The following is a 23,379-nucleotide window of genomic DNA, read 5'->3' on the forward strand; positions in this document are numbered from 1 at the left end:
CACTGCAGTAAATCCGCAGTAAATCCATTAGACTTTCCCAGAATTTACCTCGGGCCATTTCTGTTATTAGACCTGGAAAAATATTGAACTGCAATTCATCCTCTCTCGGTAATTGTTTATTAGAAAGGGGAATTCAAATACAAAGAGGGAAATTGTATTTCTCCTATTTCTTATAATTTAAAAACAAATTTATATACAGTATGCAACATAAAATGGAAATTAATTGTATTATTATAGAAGTGAGCAAGTTGTTTTAGCACTGTGACAGAGAAGTCTGGCATTAATCATTTCTGGATGGAAGTTTTTTTTAATTTGACAAAAAAAAATTTAAACTGCCAGACTGATCTGTATTATAGATAGATACTTTATTGATCCCATGGGGGAAATTGCAGTGCTACAGCAGCTTTACACAGACAACACAGCCACAGTGTAACGAATGATACAATAATAATAGTACAATACATACAATACAATCAGTACAGTGAGGGGCGCACTAAAAGAGTTACTCACAGTCCGGACACACAAAGAACAAACTAGAACAGAACAGTACACAGAAAAATCGTATCACACATATGAATATAAATATAGATGTAAATATAGATATAGATATAAATATAAATGTATTGCACGGGTCCCTGGCATATATTGCACCAAAAACGATTGTAAACGGGAATAGAAAGAGAACAGATGTAGCAGTAGATGTGTAGATGCGTTCAGTCCAGAAACAGGTCACTGTCAATGTTGCCTCTGCCCAGTCGCAAGGTGGATGCGTTGTACAGTCTTATGGCAGAAGGCAAGAATGACCTCCTGTAGCGCTCCCTGTCGCACCGTGGATGGATCAGTCTATTGCTGAACGTGCTCTTCATTTCTACAAGCCTGTCATAGAGGGGATGGGAGATGTTGTCCATGATGGCCTCTAGTTTGGACACCATTCTCCTCTCAGCCACTACCTCCAAGGGGTCCAGACCAGACCCAATGACAGAGCTTGCTCTCCTGATTAGCTTGTTCAGCCTTTTAGAATCCACTGCTCTAATCCCAGGGCCCCAGCATACCACTGCACAGAAAATGACACTCGCTACCACCGACCGATAGAACATATGTAGCATCTTACTACATACATTGAAGGACCTGAGCCTCCTCAAGAAGTAAAGTCGGCTCTGTCCCTTCTTATAGATGGCCTCAATGTTCTTAGACCATTCCAGTCTATCGTTGATGTGCACTCCCAGGTACTTGTACGAGTCCACCATCTCCACGCCACTCCCATGGATGTAGACAGGAGTAGGTTTGACCTTTTTCCTCCTGAAATCTACCACCATTTCCTTTGTCTTTGTTACATTCAGTTCCAAGTGGTTCACCCCACACCACTCCACAAAGCTGCTGACCACCACTGGTCAAAGCTGCTCTGTACTCCTCCTCCTGCCCACCCTTGATACATCCCACAATTGCAGAGTGATCTGAGAACTTCTGCAGGTGGCATGACTTTGAGTTGTACTTAAAGTCCGAGGTATAGAGTCCAAAGTACATATTTTACTTAATGTGTATATCATACACATTAAGTAAAATATGCTATCAAGGCTGAAGATGGTCACAACCTTGGAATTGGACATCGAAAGTCCTTAAACTAATTGTGGGAAGTGCTCAGTCCCCATTACCATTCCACATTACAGGAATTGCTGAGAAAAAGAAGACTGTTGTACAGCAATTACCTACAGTATATTGAAGCCCTCAAAGTATAAATAAATTCACTTCAGGAACACTGAAGTTTCCCAATACTGAATTTGAAGCTCTTCTTGATGTTTTCATCAAAACAATGAAAATAGAAATAGAATGAACGGTAGAAACAACGGGATAAGAGATCTCTTTTTGAAAAATGACTTCTCTACCCATGCTTTCTTTATAGTGAATTTTAAACAAAGCACAAATTGATTTTCTAATGCACAGTGGTTCCCACAGCCTGTGCAAAACCCTCAAAGAAGATTAATGTTGCTTAATCTTGGGCTTTTCTTCTAGTTTAATATGCATTTTGGTAGAGCAGGACTTTGCCCAGGTTCGAGTAGGGAGCTGCATCAGTGTGCTTTGGCATTGAAAGACAAGTAGATACGAATTCTATTGAAACGTACTGTAGAAACAAACAAAGTGCAATGTTTCAATTGTTAAGACTTTTCTATGTTTTATGTTTCTATGTTGAAGAAGGTTCAACAGCTCTTATTTTTTCTTTTTTTTTACTTCTTCTCAGTGCAGACTTATACTTATACAGTGGTATCCTTATACCTTCCCACCCTTTTTTTTGGTTACAGGCAGTACAGTGGTATGGTAGTTAATCCTGCTGCTTCACAATTCGTGAATCCTGGGTTCAATTCCACATTGAGCTGCCTTCTAAATGGAATCTGGGTGCTGTCCCTGTGTCAGCAAGTGTTTTCTCTAGGTGCTCCTTAGAAAGACACTCTTTCTAGTGTTTAATTGTACCTGTGTGCACTCCCATGGCATCTCATTCAGGGAAACCTTGTGCTGTATGCTTCCAGGATTGGCACTGAGCAAAAAATATAATAATAGATGGACTGTTTTGTTGCCTACTCTATCATTTGCTCAAAATGGAGCCAACCTTTCGCTTTTTGTACTGATGCTGTAGCTCCTTTTGTAAAAAGGAATTTGTATATGCCTGTTAAATATGCCTGTTAAATATCAGATCCTACTGTAATAACCTTCTGATTCACCGTTTTATTTTAAAGACAGAATGATGCTTGAAAAGCAGTAGAGCTTGAATGAACAGCCTACGTATGCTAAGTAGGTTCTGTCTGCCCATTTCCATTCTGATCCTGTTTCTGAACTAAATTTTTATACTTATTTCTTAGCTTTTATGAAGAAGTTAACAGGTGTAAGATCTGTGTTATTTCTTCTTGATGAAGCTGCCCTAATTTTAAACTGTAAGTTTAAGAAATTAATACATTATGTTGTTAAAACACCAGACAAAATGTAAATGTCTTGTATTACTATGTAATATAAATGTAATATAAATGTAATAATTATCACAGTTTTAATTCTGCCATTTTTTGCAGAGTATTTAGGACTAAATGTGATATTTTATCATTTCTATGAGTTTACACTTACTGTATACCAAATACAGGAGGTTCATTAGGTATCTTTGGAGACATACAATAGACATGTTATGCATTACTTGCAAGCTGTTATCAGAATAAATATGGTTACAAACATAGTATCAAACAAAATGTATTGTTCTTCAGATTACTTTTGGATATCAGCATTTTAATGAAGAAAATATATTCTTCCCGACTGCCTATAATAATGTGCTTAGATTGATTTGCATGATGATATCACTATTCTTTCAATTTATTGTAATTAGTCCATCTAAATCTGTTCAAAAAAAGCAAAATGACATTTTCTGATCATTTACAGTCCTGCTGCAGATTCAGCTTTCACTGTTGTAGTCTTCTTTATGAAGAAGACTACTCTTCTTTTCTAGTTTGTCTACATTTTGCTACATTACTGAAACTTGTTAAGCCTGATGTAACTAAATGACTTGGGTTCTTCAAACACTGGGTATTGTTCAGTTTAGTTTTCAAAATTATCCCTGCTTTGAGAATGATTAATGAACGCTGTAGATTATGCCTAGATGAAATACAGTTTACATTTTTAATCTTCAATCTTTCAGTCTTAATGACATTTTAACATGGTGTACTCCATTGTGTACTTCATAGGATTTGCAATTTACAAAAAAATATATTTTTTTCAATTTTGTAGAAGGTTGTAGCAATGCAGGTTGTGCTTCTATCCCTTACTTAATATGATATTTTAAACATTTTACACTCTGATGGGATTATTTTTTAATGTAAGCAATGTGGGAAATGTATAATAAGACCTTCACTCTTCTTGTCATCCTTGCTGTTAAATTTATTTTAAATGCTAGTCTTTATGATACCTGTAACATGATAGAGAAGACTACCATAAAAATTGTGGCACTTCTTTGTCCTTCTTTATCCTGTGTATGTCTATCTTACATGAAAACAAGGAGTAAGAGTTGACGACTCAATATTCATGGAGAATGCATATTTGTGTGACTATGCATATTTGTGTGACTATGACTACGCACTGTTAGATCAAGGGTGAGTTTCACATTTTACTTGGTCTTTAGAATCGAATTGAAAGGTATCCTCAAGGTCAATGGTAAACTTCTAAGATTTAAAGAATATTTTTATTTGTGAGATATGATGTCTCATGATATTGAAGAAGTTTACATGTTTTTTTTGTTTGTCTAAATCTGCAAATAAGAGGAAAAAAAATCTTATACTGTACCTTGAGTATAGTTCAACATATACAGTAAATAGTATACATTTGTATAAGAAGTTAATTAAGCATAGAACTCAAAGCACAGTTATAATCAAATTTATGTTTTTGTTTGACATTGTAGTTCAAAAGACATATATGTAAAAATTTCTATAATAACTGTGGACAGTGCCCCAAGGGGTGTATTGTGCATTATACAAGCTTTATTTTCTTATATGATGAATACGTCAAATGACCAAGTTTTACTTGATTTTGCTTAATAGCAGTGACAAAGCTCATTGAATGTAACTCATTTAAATGACGATTTTATACTAGTTATGTACTTAAAAATATCTGTTTAGTGTAAACAATAATACTGATATTTTATTATCAATAGTTGTCGAGAAGCTTGTGGACCTTTCACCATACTATAAACCTTTACCTCCAGATTTTTAAATGTTTTATACAGTACGTCTTTAAAAATTCAACTAAATGCTTGCAGTTCCGCTGATCTTATTTGTATTATGGAAAATAGCAGGGGCAAAGGATTGGTTGTTTCAGATTCAGATTTGAGGTATCAGTTGAAACAGAACCAAACTGCTTCTTTTTGGTTCAGCTGTAGCAGAGCCTGGCTGAACTGTGTATAAGGTGGCATCATAGCATGTCAAAAGCAGACACTAAGTACTACTGTTGGATAATGCCTGCTGATTGCTGCTGCACGATAATTATATTAAATAACACAGTACAATGAGAAAGCTGGGCTTCACTCAATGAATTTATGCAAATGTGGAAGACAATGGGGGATTAAAATAACCATAATCCCGTTTAAAATGTGAAGCAAAATTCTCCACTTTATCTCCATTTCACCAATCCTTGTGTAGTCTTCTTTACAGTGTAAATTGGTACAATCTGCTGATAAGATGCATTGTGCAAAATTAAGTGTCGTAGTTTGGTTACAATCTTTGCTACTCTACATTAACAATCCCTGCTTTGTCCTGTCTATGATTTCATGAATAATATAGCACACATGTAGTTAGACGGTTTTCCTAAGGATGAATACAGTGGTTGCTACGTTCTAACATAACACAGCAGCTGTTCTTAAACAAAGAGGCGGTAATATTACTGATCAGTCAGCAAAGCCACCTAGGCCAATAATCCTGTGATATTAATAAGCCTTTCTTGGCTTTTACAGTACCCTTGACATAGACCACTAAATATTTCAGTTTAATTCTCCAACATTTTTCAATTCAATTATTAACATGGATTTGTGTGACCGTCTGTAATGAAGCGTTCTTTCCGGACCCTATGCAGACGACACAATCCGGGGTAAAGTGGGGGGGGAAAACACGGGGAAAAAAGCATGCGGGAGACGGGAATGAAAACAGGGGGCGTGTCCATGGTGTGCTGGTGTTCGGGGGAGGTGTGGCCGAGGCAAACAGTCCAGAGCTGAGTCTAAAAGGGGAATCCAAGACAGGGCAAAAGTCCTTCCAAGACAGACGAGATACAAACAAGAACCGGGTTGGGAACAGGAACAGGAACGGGAACTGAAACTAAAACCTTGATGGGGCCAGGTGCTTCCAGGTCCCAGACTCTCCTGGTACAGGAACCAATGCAGAGCCCGGAAGAGAGTGAGCGCCCGGCTTTTATAGGGCAAGGGGCAGGAACTGGAGGCATGTGCAGGGAATGAGTTCTGAACAAGGAAGGGCTGGAGCGTCCTTAAGAGGAGGGGTTTACAATCGTGACACCGTCGAGGTTCCACGCTGGGCTCGAGCCCTCCGCCGCCCGTTTCGTCCCGCAACACCAGGGGCACGAACCTGGGTCTCCGGCAGAACATAACAGGGAACCAGCCACATGAGCTAAAGGATTACATGAACATGGTCAACAGAAACTAAAACACATGCATGTTAACCTAGATATTTTTCCTTCAAACAATATATTGTGGTATTTTTATCCCACCCTATAAATAAGCTGATTATCATGACTTTTTCTTCATTTTAATAGAAAAAAAAGTTTACATGAAAAAAACAGCAAGTTAAAAAACAGGGTACCCTATTAACTCAAGTGTTAATTTACAGTATATGCCAGGTTTTAACTAGTGCGTAACTTTCAGGAGGAATGTTATAACTAGCTTCACTTAAGTGACTATTTCCTTGTTTTTGCTGAATGTTTTGCTGCATGTACAGTATAAGTAGTACAAAAGAAGAAAAACGTTCAGCTGGTACACAGTAGATCCCTATTGTGAGCATGTCTATTACCCTGAGAAGCCACCTTTCATCTCCACACAGGGTCTTGCAGAGTAACAACCACCTCCTGAAGCCCTGTATTGTCGCTCCCTGAACTCTCCAGTAGACTCATAGAATGAGGGCCATTTATCGAGCTTAGTAGCCTTGGGAGAAAATTATAGAATGCCATCGCTTGACTCATCGAATGGAAACTATAACAGACTTAAATTCATCGAAGCTTAGTTTTTATGAAATATGTTCTGCCAGTTTTAAATTTCTTTATAACCAATATCAGCAAGTCTTTACAAAGTAAATGGAGATTACAAAAATGTTTCTGTATGTTAATGTACTGTATGTGTAAAAAAAGAGTATCAAAACTTTTATTTTTCTTACTTTATTTTTTGCAAATGGAGGCAGTCTTTATGTTATGGGTACATTTTGAGCTGTAGATTGCACTGTGATCGTATAAATGCCACTTTTACATTTGCAACTCATTTAGGGGATTTTCATTTTGAAATACTGTACTGTTTCCTAAGGTGACAGACAAGTAGTGAAGAAGACCCCTCAATGTATTTCCCCATAGTCAAAATAATATGGTATTCGTGCCTCAGTTTTGTGCTTATAGTGATCATAGTAGATTGGGATGACTGACATTTGTAATGGACAACAATAGTCTACAAAGTGTCACGGAGAATTAGTACAAAAATCATCTTAAAGATAAGGAAGGGAAAGCTGTACATTTGTTCTCAAATATTAAATTCTCCTGGTGTTGATGTCTTACTGTTATGGGATTATTTAATCGAAAATATTGAGTTTCATACAGTATGTTAGCAATGTACCCTATAGAAAAAATTTCAATGCAAGATCTTCTTTCCAAATCATCCTGTATTTAGAATGATTTTCTTCAGGAGTCATCTGTAGCTGTGTGATGTATAGTACTAGAGTTCTGGAGTTGCCTCCAAGGCAAAAAAAACCCCAAAAAACAATCGTGAATAAAACATCCTTGAACTCCCTTGAGGGACTGATTCTTAAGAGTAATGCTTAGAGCTTGAACAACAGATCCAGTTAGTAATAGGCTGCATTTTAACATCCTGTATAAAATATTACGTTCTTTAAAAGTGATTTTAATTCTTTACAAACTTTAAAACTAATTTTTAAAGTTTTTAATAGTGCTTTTCTTGAGCACCATTGACTTTGCAACACCAGCTCCCCTCCGTCTTGTAAAAAATTCTCAGTCAATTTGCAGGAAGTGTCTGCATACTGATGAAAATGCTGAATCTGCTGTCACAGCCTGACACCTTTTACAGATGATTTGGCTTCACTCAAGGACTAACTCAGATGAAATGCCCTTTTCATTCCTGGAATCAATTGAGGTTCTATTATTTTAAAGAAAATTCAAAGTGATTCTTATGTTTTTTTGTTAGTGTCTAGAGAGATTGGACACTGGATCTGTGATCTCAATCTCTTTATCCACACTGCAGCAATCTTTTTCAGTAACAGATACAAGAATTCTAACTTGCTAATCTTAGAATTAGTCATCTACTTTCCAGGTTTTTCTCTATTGGAATAATCATAGATGCCTTTTTAAATGTAAGAATGGTAATGTACTGTAATTGATAGATTTGAATCTGATTTTAAGTCTTAAAAATGTTGTACTTTTTTCTTTATGCAGACATACACACATACTTTTCAGTTCAGTTATCATATACAGTATATAGTACAATGAATCTTAAAAAAATCCATTGTACTATGCAATAATAATTTTGTTAAGCTGACCAAAAGTTACTGTATTATATCAATTTTCAATTTTTTTCTGAATTTGTATGACACTGGGAAATACCATATATTACATGTATACATACTATGGAGCGTGTATCTCAGCGTACATTCTGATTTTTCATATTCTTGCTGTGAGGTTTAATGTAATATTTTGCTGAACTGCAAGTGTAAGAAAATTAATAAAAGGTTTGAACAGAGGCTGGACTGACATATCTCCAGTCAGGGTGTTTTCAGCAATTGTGGAGTGTCAGGTTAGGCTTTTGGCTTAATTCTTCCATGAAAACCAATTTGCTCACAATCAATAAATCTAAGAATATAGTAAATAACTTTGAGGGCTGTGGTATAAATGCTTTAAAAATAGCTAGACCACAGAAATGCATTATTTAGCTTGATGTTGGATGCTTTTCATTGAGATACTCCAAGAACTTGCCGTGGTCCTTATCCAGCAAGGCTTTAGTTCTGTAATTACTGTATGTTCTTGTTTACCAACAATTATATTGATTATACCCCCAATCCAGTAAAAATTGTTGGTTTGTTTTCTAGTTAAATGGAAAGATGATGCTGCTTAATAATACTGCATAAAAAAAAATCATCATGATGAATGAAAAGACATTTATTTGTTAGATATTTGTTTTCTAATTCAAGGCATTTCATCTTCACGAGAGATGAGTTGTTTTTTGTATTTATTTGATAATTTGTGATACAAATCAGATTATTTGTTTTACTAAAAATTCAAACAGGCTTAGCTATTCAGTTGTTTTTGTCATTATTGTTTGAGTTTCAAAATTTAGCATTTTGCCTTCTATCATACACCATTAATCAAGCAAAAGTTGTTCATATACAGTACCAAATTACCTGAATGGTCCAAGTCTTGTATTTGTATAATTACACACATTTCAGTTTGGGCTGCCTTGGCTTTATAGTATGCCTGTGCTTCTGAATTGTAATGAAAATGTAATTTTTCATGACAACTTTTATCCCTACAAATGCACATGTTAAGAGTTAAAAATACATTATTTCTGGTTTCTGTAATTAACTGGTCATTTACTGAAATAGCTGACGTGTCTTTAGTCCATTTCATCCATTAGTAACAGAAGAACAGCTCATTTAAACTTAATTTATATAAATGCTACCTGTGAGGCAAGACAAGTTGGCAGCTGAATGTAAAAAATGCTTTATGGCCTCAAACTGCGGCATCATTAGTGCTGGCTGTTAGACAAAGAAATGGAATATTATGCTATAGGCCCAATGCTGCATAGGATACAATTATTTTACAAATATAAGTGGAATATCAGGCTTACAGTAAGTGGTGATACTTAAATGAAATGTAGACGTTTTAGCAATAAAGTTAGCTATCTTACAACTCCATGCAAGATTTTCCCAATCAGTGTAAAGTTGCATTTTACAACTCACATGCAGCTTGTTGCCATATCTGAAGCAGATAAATGCTGTATGAGGCTCCGCTTGCAGGTGCCTTTAGTGAAACAGATTGGAAAGGGTTGTGTGTTGAGTGTTTGACAAAACCTGATTTCACGTGTTTTGTACTGAGATTGAAAACCTGTCAGTGAGCAGAGACTTCCCTTCTAGCAATTGAACAGAACGGTCGTACTGAACAGTTCTCCTTTGTAAGGAAAAGTGCAGAAAGGTTAATGCACACATAAATGCACTTGGTTCAGGTTAGCATGACCCTGGAGCCCCACAGTGTGTAAAGGCAAACAGCTTTCAGTATCGACAATTAACTGGAGACATTAAACTTCGTGTTCACATTGACAGGCAACAGAACAAAATTTGTCAGTAGATCATTTCAAATTGCACTTCAGTTGCGGATGACCTCTGCTCAAGATTTAATTATAGCTACTTACTGTAGCTTTTTGAATTTCCTTGTTTAACACTAGCCATTTAACATTTGGGATTTCAATATGTGCCTTCGCTAGCAGTTAGGTTTTGTATAATGTAAAATTACTGTACATATTTTTTTATTTCAAATTTTTCCCTTTATACCTAAAAAGAGTGCCCTCTGGTGGCAAGCGACAGCACCACTGGATGATTGCTGGCTGATTTATATTTCAGCGCTAAAGAGGATTGCAAAAAATAAGGGAACATTTTGCATGAATTGATCTTTTATGTTAAGATTACATTACTTCAATGTTGCTGTCAGTGTGTGAAATTAAATATATTCAACCCAAAGTTATGTACAGTTTAAACCTCTGTTTAATGGACGTCCTTTAACAGACTTTGGATTTAATGGACAAAATCTCCTAATAAGGAATTTGGCTGAAAATCAGAAATACACAAATATGCACAAATAATAAATCAAGGTAAAAAAGTATAATACTTAGGTTTACAATTCAGGAATAACAATGGTGCCCTATAGGGGCAGGTATTTGCTTACAATGGGTGCTGTTTGTGTGTGCTTTAGAAAGTTATACAGTATATTTACAGTTTTCAAAATATAAAGAATATATAATGGGCATTTAGCAATAATGAACACCCTTGTAAGATGGGTCTTGGATGTTTTATCATTTAAGATCTACTTCCTTTGATGGCTTGAATATCCATATGTGTTAAAAACATTAACTTTGGTGCTTGCTAATGTGAAGTCAAAACCTTGTTTTAAAACTCAGCTTGTATCTTGGTGTGTGCAAATCTCTGCATCTGTGTATTCATTATTCATGCTCGGCCGTTATGTCTGTCTGGTTCCGTGCTGCTCAGAAGCTGAAGCTGGCTTCTCTGAATCATTCTACGTGTTGTGGTCCATGTACTGTAGCCCTGGTGAGTGGCACCTGCCTGAATGCACCGGATACTGAAGTCCTCTCTTTGTCCACAGAACAGGTCGGCTGCAGTGCAAGCTTCCCCACACACGGCCCAGCCAACATGTATGAGCCCTGCCCTGATGAATGCTCCCTGGGTGAGAGAGTGGTTCAGTCAACCCCATCCATCCCATTCTTGCCACTCAGTGGCATCTAGGTTCATCTCAAAGGGCCATTTTCATGTCGTCCGATCGGTTTCGTCAAATGAGCAAAAGCATCTACTGAGAGAAGATTGTGAAGAATTGTTAAATCCTCTACTTGTTTAATCAATTTCACTGCATTTTAGATATTTGCTGCCTTAATGTCTTTTGTTTTAGACTTACTGCAGTAAAAGCTCAATCAAAGAAAAAAAATCTGATCATTGCCTTTTTATTACGATCACAGCCACCCAATTCGTTTCGTACCGAGCTATTACTTGAAACAGGATAACCCTTTCTTTGGCCTTCATTGCATCTGAATTTAGAGGAGAACCTCCCAGACTTGTGTGTTTGAGTCTTTTACAGAACAAAACTTGTAGCTTTAAAACTATGATACTCTATGTATTATAATTGGCAAAAACTTCATTATCCAGCTGAGAAGGCAAATAAAGGGTTAACTTATAACTGATGTTTGAACTCAAACAACATAATATCTAGTGCTTATAATAAACTGTTCTCTGCACCACATTTGCCCAAAGGCAAGCAGTTACAAAAGTTACAATCCAGTGCCTTATTTTTCGTACATGTTTTCCCTTTTAAGTTCCAAAACTTAAATCTGCTTAATGACTTGCTTTTGTTATATTTCTATCATCCTGCCTGCTAATACTTCATCAGTGCTCTTCATGATGGGTACATACATGCAAACTGCACTAAATAAATTGGACTGTCAAACAGTGGCATTGATTAGCCAATTTTAAGAGTATCAGCAGTTTCCTTGACTTGAGGAGGCACTTGGATATTTATTAATATTACAGACTGTAAATTCTAACATGCACACTTGGATCTGACACAGTAGAAGCTGCATCTTTCAAACCTTAATAGCAGCGTATGCATTTGTGGATCAGAACAGTGTTCTGTCCCTTTTTAATAAGGAAACAGAATTCAATCAGCTATGATATTCAACCCAAATATATATATATATATTGACTGGTCCTTGTTTTATATTTAATTTCTGTTGTATTTTTAACTTAAATAGTGCAGTTGAGAAATAATTGTCCTTAGCCAGTGTTAATACTGTAACACTTTAGTTACTAATAGGATGTTGTGACATTATTTAATGTCATTAACAACTTCAAAGCACACACTTTGAAACTTCAAAGCACACAAACTCAATACATTTTATATCTTGAAGTGTTCTCAAAAATCTGCACTCAATTATATGTAATTTGTATAAGTATGTTGTTTTTTTATATGTATGGTAATGCAACGGTAATGCAACAATTGCTTCTTCTTAACCTATTCTTTTCAGGTATAATCCTAAAATGTATTATCTAGTTAATTAGTTTTTCCAGCTGGAACAGTTTTGAATTCACATCTTCATATTGAAATTGTGTACGTGACACTTGCAGAAATAAAGTTACAAACCATATTGAAGAAATTTGGAAAACCAAAAACACGCATTTTAGAATTTTTAAGAAATACGTTGTCATGCATTACTACCTCATGCTAATGTTGTTTAGAACAAAAATGGGTAAATTAAATGCACTTTTATAACATTAAATAAAAGCTCAGTCTATGCAACCCTGAACATCCAGATAGGGATATGAAGAACACATTGATGACATTGTTGTTACCAGGCTTGCTGGCTGTCTTTCAAATATTTTTGCTTTGATTCAGAATGTACTCTGATCTTGGCATAATTCCAAAAGCGCTCCAGCTAATGTTACAGAATTCAGCTTCAGTGGAAATCAAAAGCTACAAATGTAATTTATTTTCCAGTTGCTTATGTCATATGTAACTATATTTGCAGCTTTAAACATCAAAGGTTACTTTCAGTAACTGTTAAGCAAATTATTTTTACAACACAAAAAAAAATTGTCAAGATACATCTTCCTTGTCAATTGAATTTTTATTGACAGATTTCTCTATTTCAGTTCCTGCATTTTTTTCCCCAACAGAAGTATTGCCACCCTTCATCCACAAACATATTTTTCTTCTTTCCACGCGTGTACAGGAGTCTTTCTAAAGTGCTTACTAGGAATTTTAACTACCATTTGGATGAATGAGTGCTCAATGAACACCAATTCGTTTAACAACAATATATGTTGAACTTTCAAAATTGGTGAAGCCTAAGTCTGCATTTTTACTAAAAAAAAACTGGAAGGCAATTGTGGACAGACTACACTTTAAATCCTTTATGTTGGCATAGTGTACTATGAACAGAATTAAATATTGCAAATAACTATTTCTTTTGATGCAACATTTAATGTACAGTACTATCTTCACTGATTGAGATGAAAGACTGATATTTTTTCAGACGAAGGGGCAAAAATCATCCAGATCAGCCTAATCTTTTTTCTTTCCAATCTTTTTCCTTCCGTTTTTGTTTCCCTCAAGAAGTATCGGTATCAGGATGAAGATATTTCGCCGCAGGATCACGGCTTCCCTCGTCTGACCAATGAAGTCCGTCCCCCGGAGCTGGTGCATGTGTCCGAAAAGAACCTGTCGGAGATCGAAAATGTCCATGGATATGTTTCTCATTCACACATTTCTCCCCTGAAGGTAATGTCACGACGCTGTGTGGCTGGAGCCATGGTGTGAGTCTAACATAACACGGTGTTCCTTTTGTGTGCGAGACATTTTATCCTTTTATTTTTCATGTCTGCAGATTTATTGCTTTACGCTTATTCAGTTAAAACATTTGTAACTCATGTTAAACAAAGAGTAGTAAAGACACAATCCAGTTCCAAAATGATTTATATCACTGTATGTCTTGCTAGCAGGGTGAGCACAAAAGTGAACTAAGTTTCCAATAAGACCATACAGTACATTTCAGTTAAATACATCTAGAGACCAGTGAAAACCTTGTTGTTTTCATTGATTTGTTATGTAACATAACGTTAACCTTAAAATGTTATCGGAAAAAGCATGCAAAACAAAAAGGTGAAGGTTTGTAAGGTGGCCACTCTAAATGGAGTTTAGAACAAAAGTTTGGTTGGTTTGACAAGAGTTCTCTCAGACTCTCACCTCTGACGTAGTTGCCTCAGCTAAAACATTACAAATACTATATGTTAACCCCTTCTCTCCCTTGCATATGTCTTTCCGCCTCCCACCTCAACCCCATCTCTACTGTACCTCTGCAGCTCCCCCTTGGTCACTCCTTGCTCTGCACGGGGGTCCCAGCCTCCTCGTCCTATGACCAGGAGGTCAGCCCTCAGCCAAGCGGGTTAAGCCAATTTCGACACCATTATCCTTTGAGTACACTTCATTCTTGGGTATTGCTGCTCATTTTCAATTAAAACGAACAGTACACACTGGTTTTCCATTGCACTGTTTTGCTTTTCGTGATATCCTTCCATCCATTACCAGAACTCTGCTTCTTCCCGATAACGGTCATGGTAGAGCCCACCCCAGAAGCACAGGGCACAGCGACAGAAGCACACGTACAGTATGTCTTTGGAACATAGGGGCAAACTCCACAAACTCATGACAAACTCATACAAACTTAGAGCATGTCTACCCCCACACAGAGAGGAGGGTCTGTCAGTCCCAGGAACTGTGAGGCAGCCATTTTTAAAAACATAAAGATAAAAAGATTTTGCAATTGAGTGCAGTTCAGAGTGACATTTGTTCCCTTTTCTAAAAAAGTACTGGTAAATGAGAAAATAATACCTTATTTAAAATCTTCCTGCAGTACTTAAAACATCAAAGGTCAGAGTTGCCACGGGCTAGGCCAACAGGGGTCCTGTTCGCAGATAAAAGATGGAGGAACTAGCTCAAATGCATTGTCCACAGATTGCTGACTTCCATTTTATAATAGTTGACATACAGTCACTCTTTTTTTTCCAAGTGAAGCAAAAGTTAGGGCTTGGAATCTGTATTGAAAATTAACACCATTACCTGAACGAAGTTTGAACACATTAATATGATTAAATGTCAGGATTGATTTCAATGCCAATCTGTTGACCGTTTTCATCAATTTAATATTTAGTGGCAGACTTAGTCCAAAATGTGGTGTTCGTAGAGGCCACTTGCAAGATTTGTTTTGTATAATTGATTTCATTTTTTGACCAGTTATCTTAGAACAATTTTATAATTTTTGCATGAACAAAAACATTCAGAAAAAATTTCTGTAGTCAACTAAATTGAGAAAGCAGGCTGCCTTCTAGTCCTTATATTGGGAGGACTGGTGATGAAAAATAACAGCAATGTTGAATAATTTCTTTTTCCATCATTGATGGTCTTAAAAAAAAAGAAGTTTACAGTTCTTGCTTATACAGTATGTTGTAAATTATATTGTTTTAGTCATCAAGGACTTGATTTTACAGATTCTTTCACATACAATATTTCTCCATCCATTAAACATGGTTGCTTAAAATATTCTACTGGGGCTCTCTTACAGTATATACCTAATACATACAGTACAGTACCTGCAGTATATACAGTACTATATAACATACTGTACAGTTTCTGTAGGTTGTCATATCATACATCAGCACTAGGTGGTGCCCAAACTTAAAGTTACTTTTATTTATCATTGAGACCATTGGCCAAATCACAACATTCTTAATATACAGTAGGAACATTATAAGCATTGTGGTTTATTCTGTAATTTGATTCAGTTGTTTCTGTTGCTATATAAATAGAACAGAGTTGTAGCATGTATTCAGTATCATACAACCCAATTAAATAATTTTCTTTCATTTGAGGCTTTATATTTTGGCAAACTGGATTTTCATTGGAGGGGAACGGATGAATATTTGTTTGGAATCCTTTTATCAGCAGGGAAGAAAGCTATAACAAGAAAGTGGCTTCACACAGATTTACCAACAATGAATGATTAGATTGGATTATTAAATGTAATAATAAATGTATATAATGGAAAATTTAACATTTTCACTTAAATTACAAATGAATACATTTGTCAAATATTGGTCTAGATGGGTTAAGTACATTAAAACTTTAAGGTCTGAATTTGTTGAGATATAAAATAACTGACACTTAATTAATAAGGTACAGTACATTTATGTAGTCTCCTCCCTCTTTATATTCATAAAAGTATACATGTTTCTCATTTTGAATGTATACAGTTTGTTTAAAAGTTATATAATTGTAAAGTACTAAGGGAACAAACAGGAATAGACAATTTTGCTTGTGATGTATAGTCGAAAGTGTATTGTAAAAGTAAGGCTGAGTAATGGTGATTATATGTAAAATGGTTTTGTTTTGTTCACTAAAATAAAAAAAAGAAAACTTTCTTTAGAAACATCTGCACAGCATAATTAGGGAAAGGGTATCAGTTTCATCATGTTTTTACAATACACATTTTATCTTCATTTTTCTTTATGAATTATGTTTTGAGCTGTAAATTGCTGTTCATGTCAAGAAAAGGAACTGAATTGTTGCATTCATGGTGAAGTCGGCTTTATGACTACAAAACGTGAATAAATTACTTTCAGAGCAACAAACTGAATGCAGCAATGAATTAAAATTTAACTGGAAATTGGATGCACCCCCATTAATTAGCAATCCAGATTGTACTGCATGCTGAAGCTGTTTAAGATCCACTGTGAGTAGTTTTGATATACTACTCTGTAACGAAATATGTTTTAAATATTCAGGGCTGTTCACATCAGCTGACAAAACAGGCCAAGCTTTGATGTGGCAGCTTCATTAGTGGGCCTCTCATAAAATCACCTCCAAACCATATCTATGGTGCATTTTGCTGCCTACATTATGAGATGAAGTGGAGCTTAATTGTACCCTTTTGTAGAAGATAAAAATACAAGGAATGGAAAAATGTAAGGCTTTCAAGAAAAAAACTGATGCCAAGGCCTTTGTGTGAATGTCTCCACTAAAACATCTGTACATGTGAGTGATATTTATTTATACATTTCTATTTCTTGCCCATTCCTGAAACTACTTTTTGGATTGGAAATCTGACACGTTCACATCTGATCTCCACATTGATATGGACAGTTACACTTGATTAATACATGTTATTCTACTATAGGTACTAAATATAAATGTGTTTCAGGGAATCATCTCCATTTTATGAGGCAGAAGACACCTGAAATCCTTCAGTGTTGCCTTTTGCATACAATGAGACATATGGAACAAATAAATTGACACCCTGTAAAGAAGGATTCCTTAAAATTAAAGAATGTCATTGACAGAAATCATATTGGCTGTCACCACAATAAACCTTGACTGTGTTAGAGCCCAAACCAACATGATCATAAGTTGACAGAAATGCAGAAACCCACTGGCTATCAAAATGATTTATGATACACAGGAACAATAAGACAACACACTGTGAAAACCAATATCCTGTCATGGGCAAGCTGCACTTGTTTAAACTAGTATTAAATAACTGGTGTGCTGGTCAACTATGGGAAATCCTAGGGAAAATTATGGTCACTGTGTCAATCTAAAAAAAAAAGGAATATCGTTTTTCTTATAATGGTGCTCTGTGCTGAGTATAGCCACTTACAAAGGTAAAAGGGAATGAAAGAAAAAAGCAGGCAGTCTATTGAAAAAGCTTAACCATCATGACCTGGATGAATCACTTAAACATATAACTAGCTGGGCTATTTTCCTTTTTCATCTTTTCACCTTCTGCTTTAATGTACTAAGATGCGCCTCGATGGAATTCACAGAACACACCACTTTCTATGCTTGAATACTTCACATATACTGTATAATTAGTTAATGCACTTTTTCTTGTTATTGTTTCATTGCTTTGGTTATTTTCAGTGTTTTGAAAGTTTATAATTTTACCATATTTCTGTTCTCATTCAAAAACCAAGAGCTTAATTAGTATTTTTGTCTGGTAAGATGCATTCAGATTATGTTAATAGCTGTTCACAGAATTAGCACCGCCTTGCTTTTTGGCATCCTTGTTCTTTTTAAGGTCCCCATTAACTTACAAATACTTGCTCAGTACAAGTGGCATGCCATTTAGGAGAGACTTACTGCAGATAAGTCCTTACTTCGTGCGTGCTGTTGCTGTCAGTGCACTCAGATTTATGAATAATTGAATGGCGACACCCACAGATAACAATTTCACGTCAGAAGAATCGGAGACTTTCAGGTTTTACCTAGCCAATGGAGATTAAAAGTTGAGCAGTTACAAGTAGGTGTACCAGTGTGTTCACGTGTTTTGTTTTTACATCTGAAGGGAGGTGTTTGTCAGGTCTTTAAAAGCTGATCTGTACTGTATTTGTGTTGATGAAAAACTCTTACAAGAAGAGAAGTCAAAAAGCAAGGCTGTTAAATCTTTAAATCCTTTTGGCTTGCTTGAAAACACTACTTATGGCTTCTTGTCCTATTATAAAAGGTCATGTGCATAATAAAGGTGACATTCAAAAATAATTTAAACCTTTCCTCCTCATCCTGGTTGTGAGAGGAGAATTTCATTCTTAGAGCTTATTTAAGAGCTTATATATCACAATTATGAGAGATGATTTTATGAACTAGGACCTATTGTTCCAGCATATATATATTAACGATTGTATGCCCATTATTAAAACTCACTACTGATGTTATTAGGGTTTTTTTTCTCCATTACATTACACAGGAAGTCTGCTTATCCCTGCATACTCATTCACTTGTGCACTTAAGCCATTGTGGTTCATGCTGAATGAGTGGAATTTGAATTGATCATCTGACTTCTGAAAATGTCTTCTCTTTATTCAGGTATACTTGCTAGTGATTTTATTTCTTATTTCTTACCTGCAGCCTGCACTGGTTACCCGTTTTGATCTTACATACCCGGGTCTGACTGCTGCAAACTACCTGGCAAGTTTATTTTCATTTGCAAATGTATTTCCTATATGATTGGGTACTGTGGGTTTGAGAAAGTTTCATGTGTGCCCTTTTTTTTGTGTGTGAAACAATGTTTTCAGGTATCGGCCAGTCCCTTCACCTGACTGTGTTTGGATTAAAACGAAAGCTATGGTGTAAGGAATGACTGTAAGTGAGGAATATTTTAATAAATAGGAAAAGTGGTGGCTGGACAGTGTTTTGGGGTTTCTTTTGCTTTATTATAGAGTCCAGTATGTTTTAATGCTGTATACTGTACACTTAGGTATGACAGTTTTGACTAAGTAGTGGCAGACAAACGTTTTTGGCTTTCTTTCCTTTTGTGTCACACATTCAATTGCCTGATGGTACTGCCTTGTCATTGTTAATTGCTACTTACATTTTGTCGTGTTTGAAACTTATTCCATTCCATGATAATTCACAGGTGCCCCATGCTTTCTTAACTGATGCTTATTGTTTAATTTGTTCACTATTGTGTTGGCTGTAGGATTTAATATTCTTAAGGTAGTACCTGTGTTCCAGAGTTCTGATAAAAGAATATTTCATGAAAACTGAAGAAATGTAAAGCTCTGAATTAACATAATAAAATACAGGTCTTTTGTTTATTTAGTAGAAGTTAGTGATAATACAAACTATTACAGTATGGGAAGTATAGTATTATTGAAAGTAGGTCTTTGCAGGCTTCTGTTATAGAATGTTTGAGTTTACAGCAACAACATTACATTGACATGACATTTTGACATTACAGTCTTAGTGTGGTGGATCTATGGTTAATTACAGTGTTATGATGGTGGAAGTAATTTGAGAAGCATTTTTTTCAGTACACGTTTACCCATTGAAATTTACTTCCATAGATCTATGTCTTTCCAGCCTCACTAACCTTAATGTTGGCTTCTACTACATGAATCTGTGGTATTGGAATAAGCAATAATGTTTCATAAGAGCTTTAAGATGTCTTTAGCCATAATTTCACTGCTCTGCTGATTGCTTCAGAGACTAAAGGTTGACTTTAATTACTGGTATAATTCCATTATTGATATGACAGTATTATTTCAGCAAAGAATATATATATAAAGAATATATATATATACCTGAAAACAAATCTGAAACAAAGAAACAAACATGTCTGCATTCAGTAAACCACAGTAGATGAAAGCTATTCACCTGATAACACCAGCATGCTCATATGACCCTGATACAGCCCTTATTATCCCAACACGCCTGATGCATATAGTTAACGACAGATAGAGGTCCCCTCTACCTTCCTGCCACTTGACAGTATTCTTGCATATCGTACCTTGGAAAATGCCGGAGCAGATGAGCCTATGTGATTATGAAGCAGGGTGAAAGATGACTCCTTTTTTCTCCCTGGTGTGTTCTTCAAGGCATGAGTCTGTCTTAGAAATGAATAACATGCACCCCATCATAGACAGTACAAACTCACTGTGTTCCTAATTCCTTTCTGTGTTTGAATATCTGTTGATTTTGTTGATCAGTTGGCAGGATAGTTCTTCATTTTCAGTTTTCACAGACATGAGTGGATCTAATACAGAAACTGAAAGTGACTGGATTTGCCAAGCTAAATTTTATATGTGCAAAAAAAAAAGGTCTGCTAATAATGTGCATGAATCATGCAGCAGCTGATGCCTATGGATTCCTCTTCTCAATTTGCACTCTAGCCCTGGGAGCTTGTATGAAAGATTACTTTAATACCAGGTTCTAATTGTACTGCCAAGACTTCTTTTCTTTCCCTTACTGCAGTGCCTAAAGTTCAGCTTTGATATACCTCAGCGTTTTTTTATTTTTTTAAATAATTTGCCCTGAATTTCATTAATAGATCACAGTGCTTTGCTAAAAATAGGAGAAGTCATGGTTTTTAACCGTCTTGATTTCTGCTGTCTGAAAATGGACACACAGTATGGAAACTAATTGAGAAGGGCAGGCTAGCATACATGGCTCTTTCTCTGATCATATGCCTTGAGCTGAGTTTGAATAGTACATTTGGCTGCTGATAGTCTGAACACGCCTACAAACCTGTCAGTTTCAGCCTGGGGCTCGAACAGACACTGAAAGGAACTGTATAAATCATCTTCACTGTTGGTATCACTTTTTCTGTGTGACTGGCGGTGTACTGTACTTGTTAGTGTGTGAGAGTTTGGAATGATTAGTAATTGGAAGTAATTATCATCAAAGGTTAAATTCCTGTTTTCTGTTAATACAGTATATACAGTACTGTAGGGATACTTAAGACTGTATACTGTACACATACATATACAAATGTTCAAGGAGAGGTAGAAATAAGCTTAAGCATTCTCATCCTATCTCATTAAGTAACTGAAAAATTATTTTTATTTGAGCAGTATGCATCACATCTATACAATTCATAAAACTCAAGTAATTTACGTTTTGCCCTTCTGCTGTCAAGAGAGAGTGTGGCCAAAGAAATATGAAACATCGCTAAAAATATAAGCTGAAGGTTTTGCATTATTTAAAACCCAACCCGCTCTTTTTCCTCCCCAGTGCCATTTATTTAATTGTACTACATAAAAGCTGGATTAAGAAATACAGTATTATCGATCTGAATTAGTAAATGTGAATTTCATTTTAGGCTTTGTTAGGGGAAAAAAGTGCAAGATTGCTGAAAGATCGCACTGCTTATTCATTGCAACCGAAGTCATATAGGGATCCAGCTCACTTCAATCTTGTTAGAACAACAGTATAGCACAACATTGTTTGGTTAATTAATATAGAAACTGCACATCAAAGGCAAATTTTTACTAATCTTTATATTAAATTATACCGTATATATATATATGTAGATGAGGGTGTGAATTATATTATAAATGATAATTTGGTACTAATTAATTAAGAATCGGAGCTAATAGCAAATAAAGATTTATGAGCCTTTAAATGGTCCAGGTCTGTGCGCTGATTCAGTGCAACGATGATGTATTGGATTGCCGTGCTCCCACTTACAAAGACATCTTGCACCACTTAGGTTTAGATATTGTTCTTTTTACATAGATAAAGGCGACTAGATCTAGGTTAGAAACTGATGTTAGAATGCAAATTTGCAATCCATTGCAAATGTAGGACTATTTTTCAAGAATGTGAATATAAATTCTTTATCATTCTAAATGTTTAAAAGAGAGTACATGTTTAAACATGGAATGTGTTTGGTTTAGCTATTGTATCTTAATTTGGTGCCAGAAATTCAAGTGGTACAGTAAAAAAAAACTTTTAAAACTATGTGCTTTAAAAATGTTTTGTGAAGTTACTTTGGTAGGGCATCAGTTATTGCCTGTTGTTTGTTCTGTTTCAGGACATACATGCCATACTGAAGGAGATGCGTTTTTTTTTTCTTCCTGAACGTACTGATGAATGTTCTTGCTCCAGCTGCCTGCAGAACATTTAACCAAAAAGTCCTTTTTTCCGCTCCGTTAAATCAAAGTAAACATGTCTATGGATTTCCTGATGAAGAGCAGACTTCAAAATGAGCAGGTCTTTGGGGAGAGTGACAGCAACCCGTTCTGTCTGCTTAGTATGATTCCATCTTCGCAGTGCCACTGAAATGACGAGAATTTCGTTTTCAAGTAACATGACCTATTATCTAACAATCACATTACAATTATTATTTTTAAAATGATGGAGCAGGTGTAAATTATGCTTCATTCTACGACTGGAAATGTAGATGCAAGAGCTCAGGGAGGCAGTACAGCAAGTAATTGAGGAGGGTAAAAAGAAAAAAAACTTTTGCTTCATTATTCTTGGATCTAGAAATGTTTGCTATATTTAAAAGTACCCGTGAATAATGCAAAATTGACATTGGGAGGTTTTAGGACAATTTTATTTTTGTGTCAAAGAAGTGTTTATATTTCAAAAACAGGGCATTTTCTTCCTTAATTTGGAAAATACAACAGTACAGTATATTTTTCATAAACTTGAATTCTAGGAACCTTTTTAAAAAATGTATTCTAAAGTGCCAGTAATTAATTAATATGCCAATTCTATTTGCAAGGCTAATTTGCTAATAAGTTGTCTAAAACAGTAAGAATACGTCAAATTAACATATTAATTGTTTACTCCAAATATTAAACAAATCACATCTTATTAACTAAAAAATAGTTTCTAGCCCTAGAGCAAAATATAATTAATTTGGTCCAAAGAGGTTTATTTGAAAGGAGCTCATTACTCAATACTGAAAAAAAATCCCTCATTTAATATGAATGCTTTTCTAGAGTTTGTGCCTCCCCATTTGTTGCTGTGTGAAAATATACAGTATAATTGAAAAACTGTTTACAGGAGTAACACATCTGAAAAGATGCA

At 35.5% G+C, this 23,379-nt stretch overlaps 1 protein-coding gene across 26 annotated transcripts in view; it reads left to right on the top strand.

The window, feature by feature from the left end:
• Nucleotides 1-23,379, top strand: part of dlg2 (discs, large homolog 2 (Drosophila)) — a 276,018-nt gene that overhangs the window by 96,647 nt on the left and 155,992 nt on the right. For 19 of the 26 annotated variants that reach the window (XR_011189623.1, XM_069190023.1, XM_069190039.1 and 16 more), the window contains 4 exons: nt 11,110-11,190; nt 13,630-13,791; nt 14,373-14,504; nt 18,970-19,029. Coding sequence is in view for 25 of the 26 variants with exons in the window: in XM_069190023.1 (XP_069046124.1) it covers nt 11,110-11,190; nt 13,630-13,791; nt 14,373-14,504; nt 18,970-19,029 (435 nt within the window). In the remaining variant the exon portion in view is untranslated. The remainder of the gene's footprint in view (nt 1-11,109; nt 11,191-13,629; nt 13,792-14,372; nt 14,505-18,969; nt 19,030-23,379) is intronic. The other 7 variants (XM_069190025.1, XM_069190030.1, XM_069190043.1 and 4 more) reach the window with 3 other exon arrangements.

Source organism: Lepisosteus oculatus, chromosome 5 (genome assembly GCF_040954835.1).
Source record: "Lepisosteus oculatus isolate fLepOcu1 chromosome 5, fLepOcu1.hap2, whole genome shotgun sequence".
Taxonomy (NCBI): domain Eukaryota; kingdom Metazoa; phylum Chordata; class Actinopteri; order Semionotiformes; family Lepisosteidae; genus Lepisosteus; species Lepisosteus oculatus.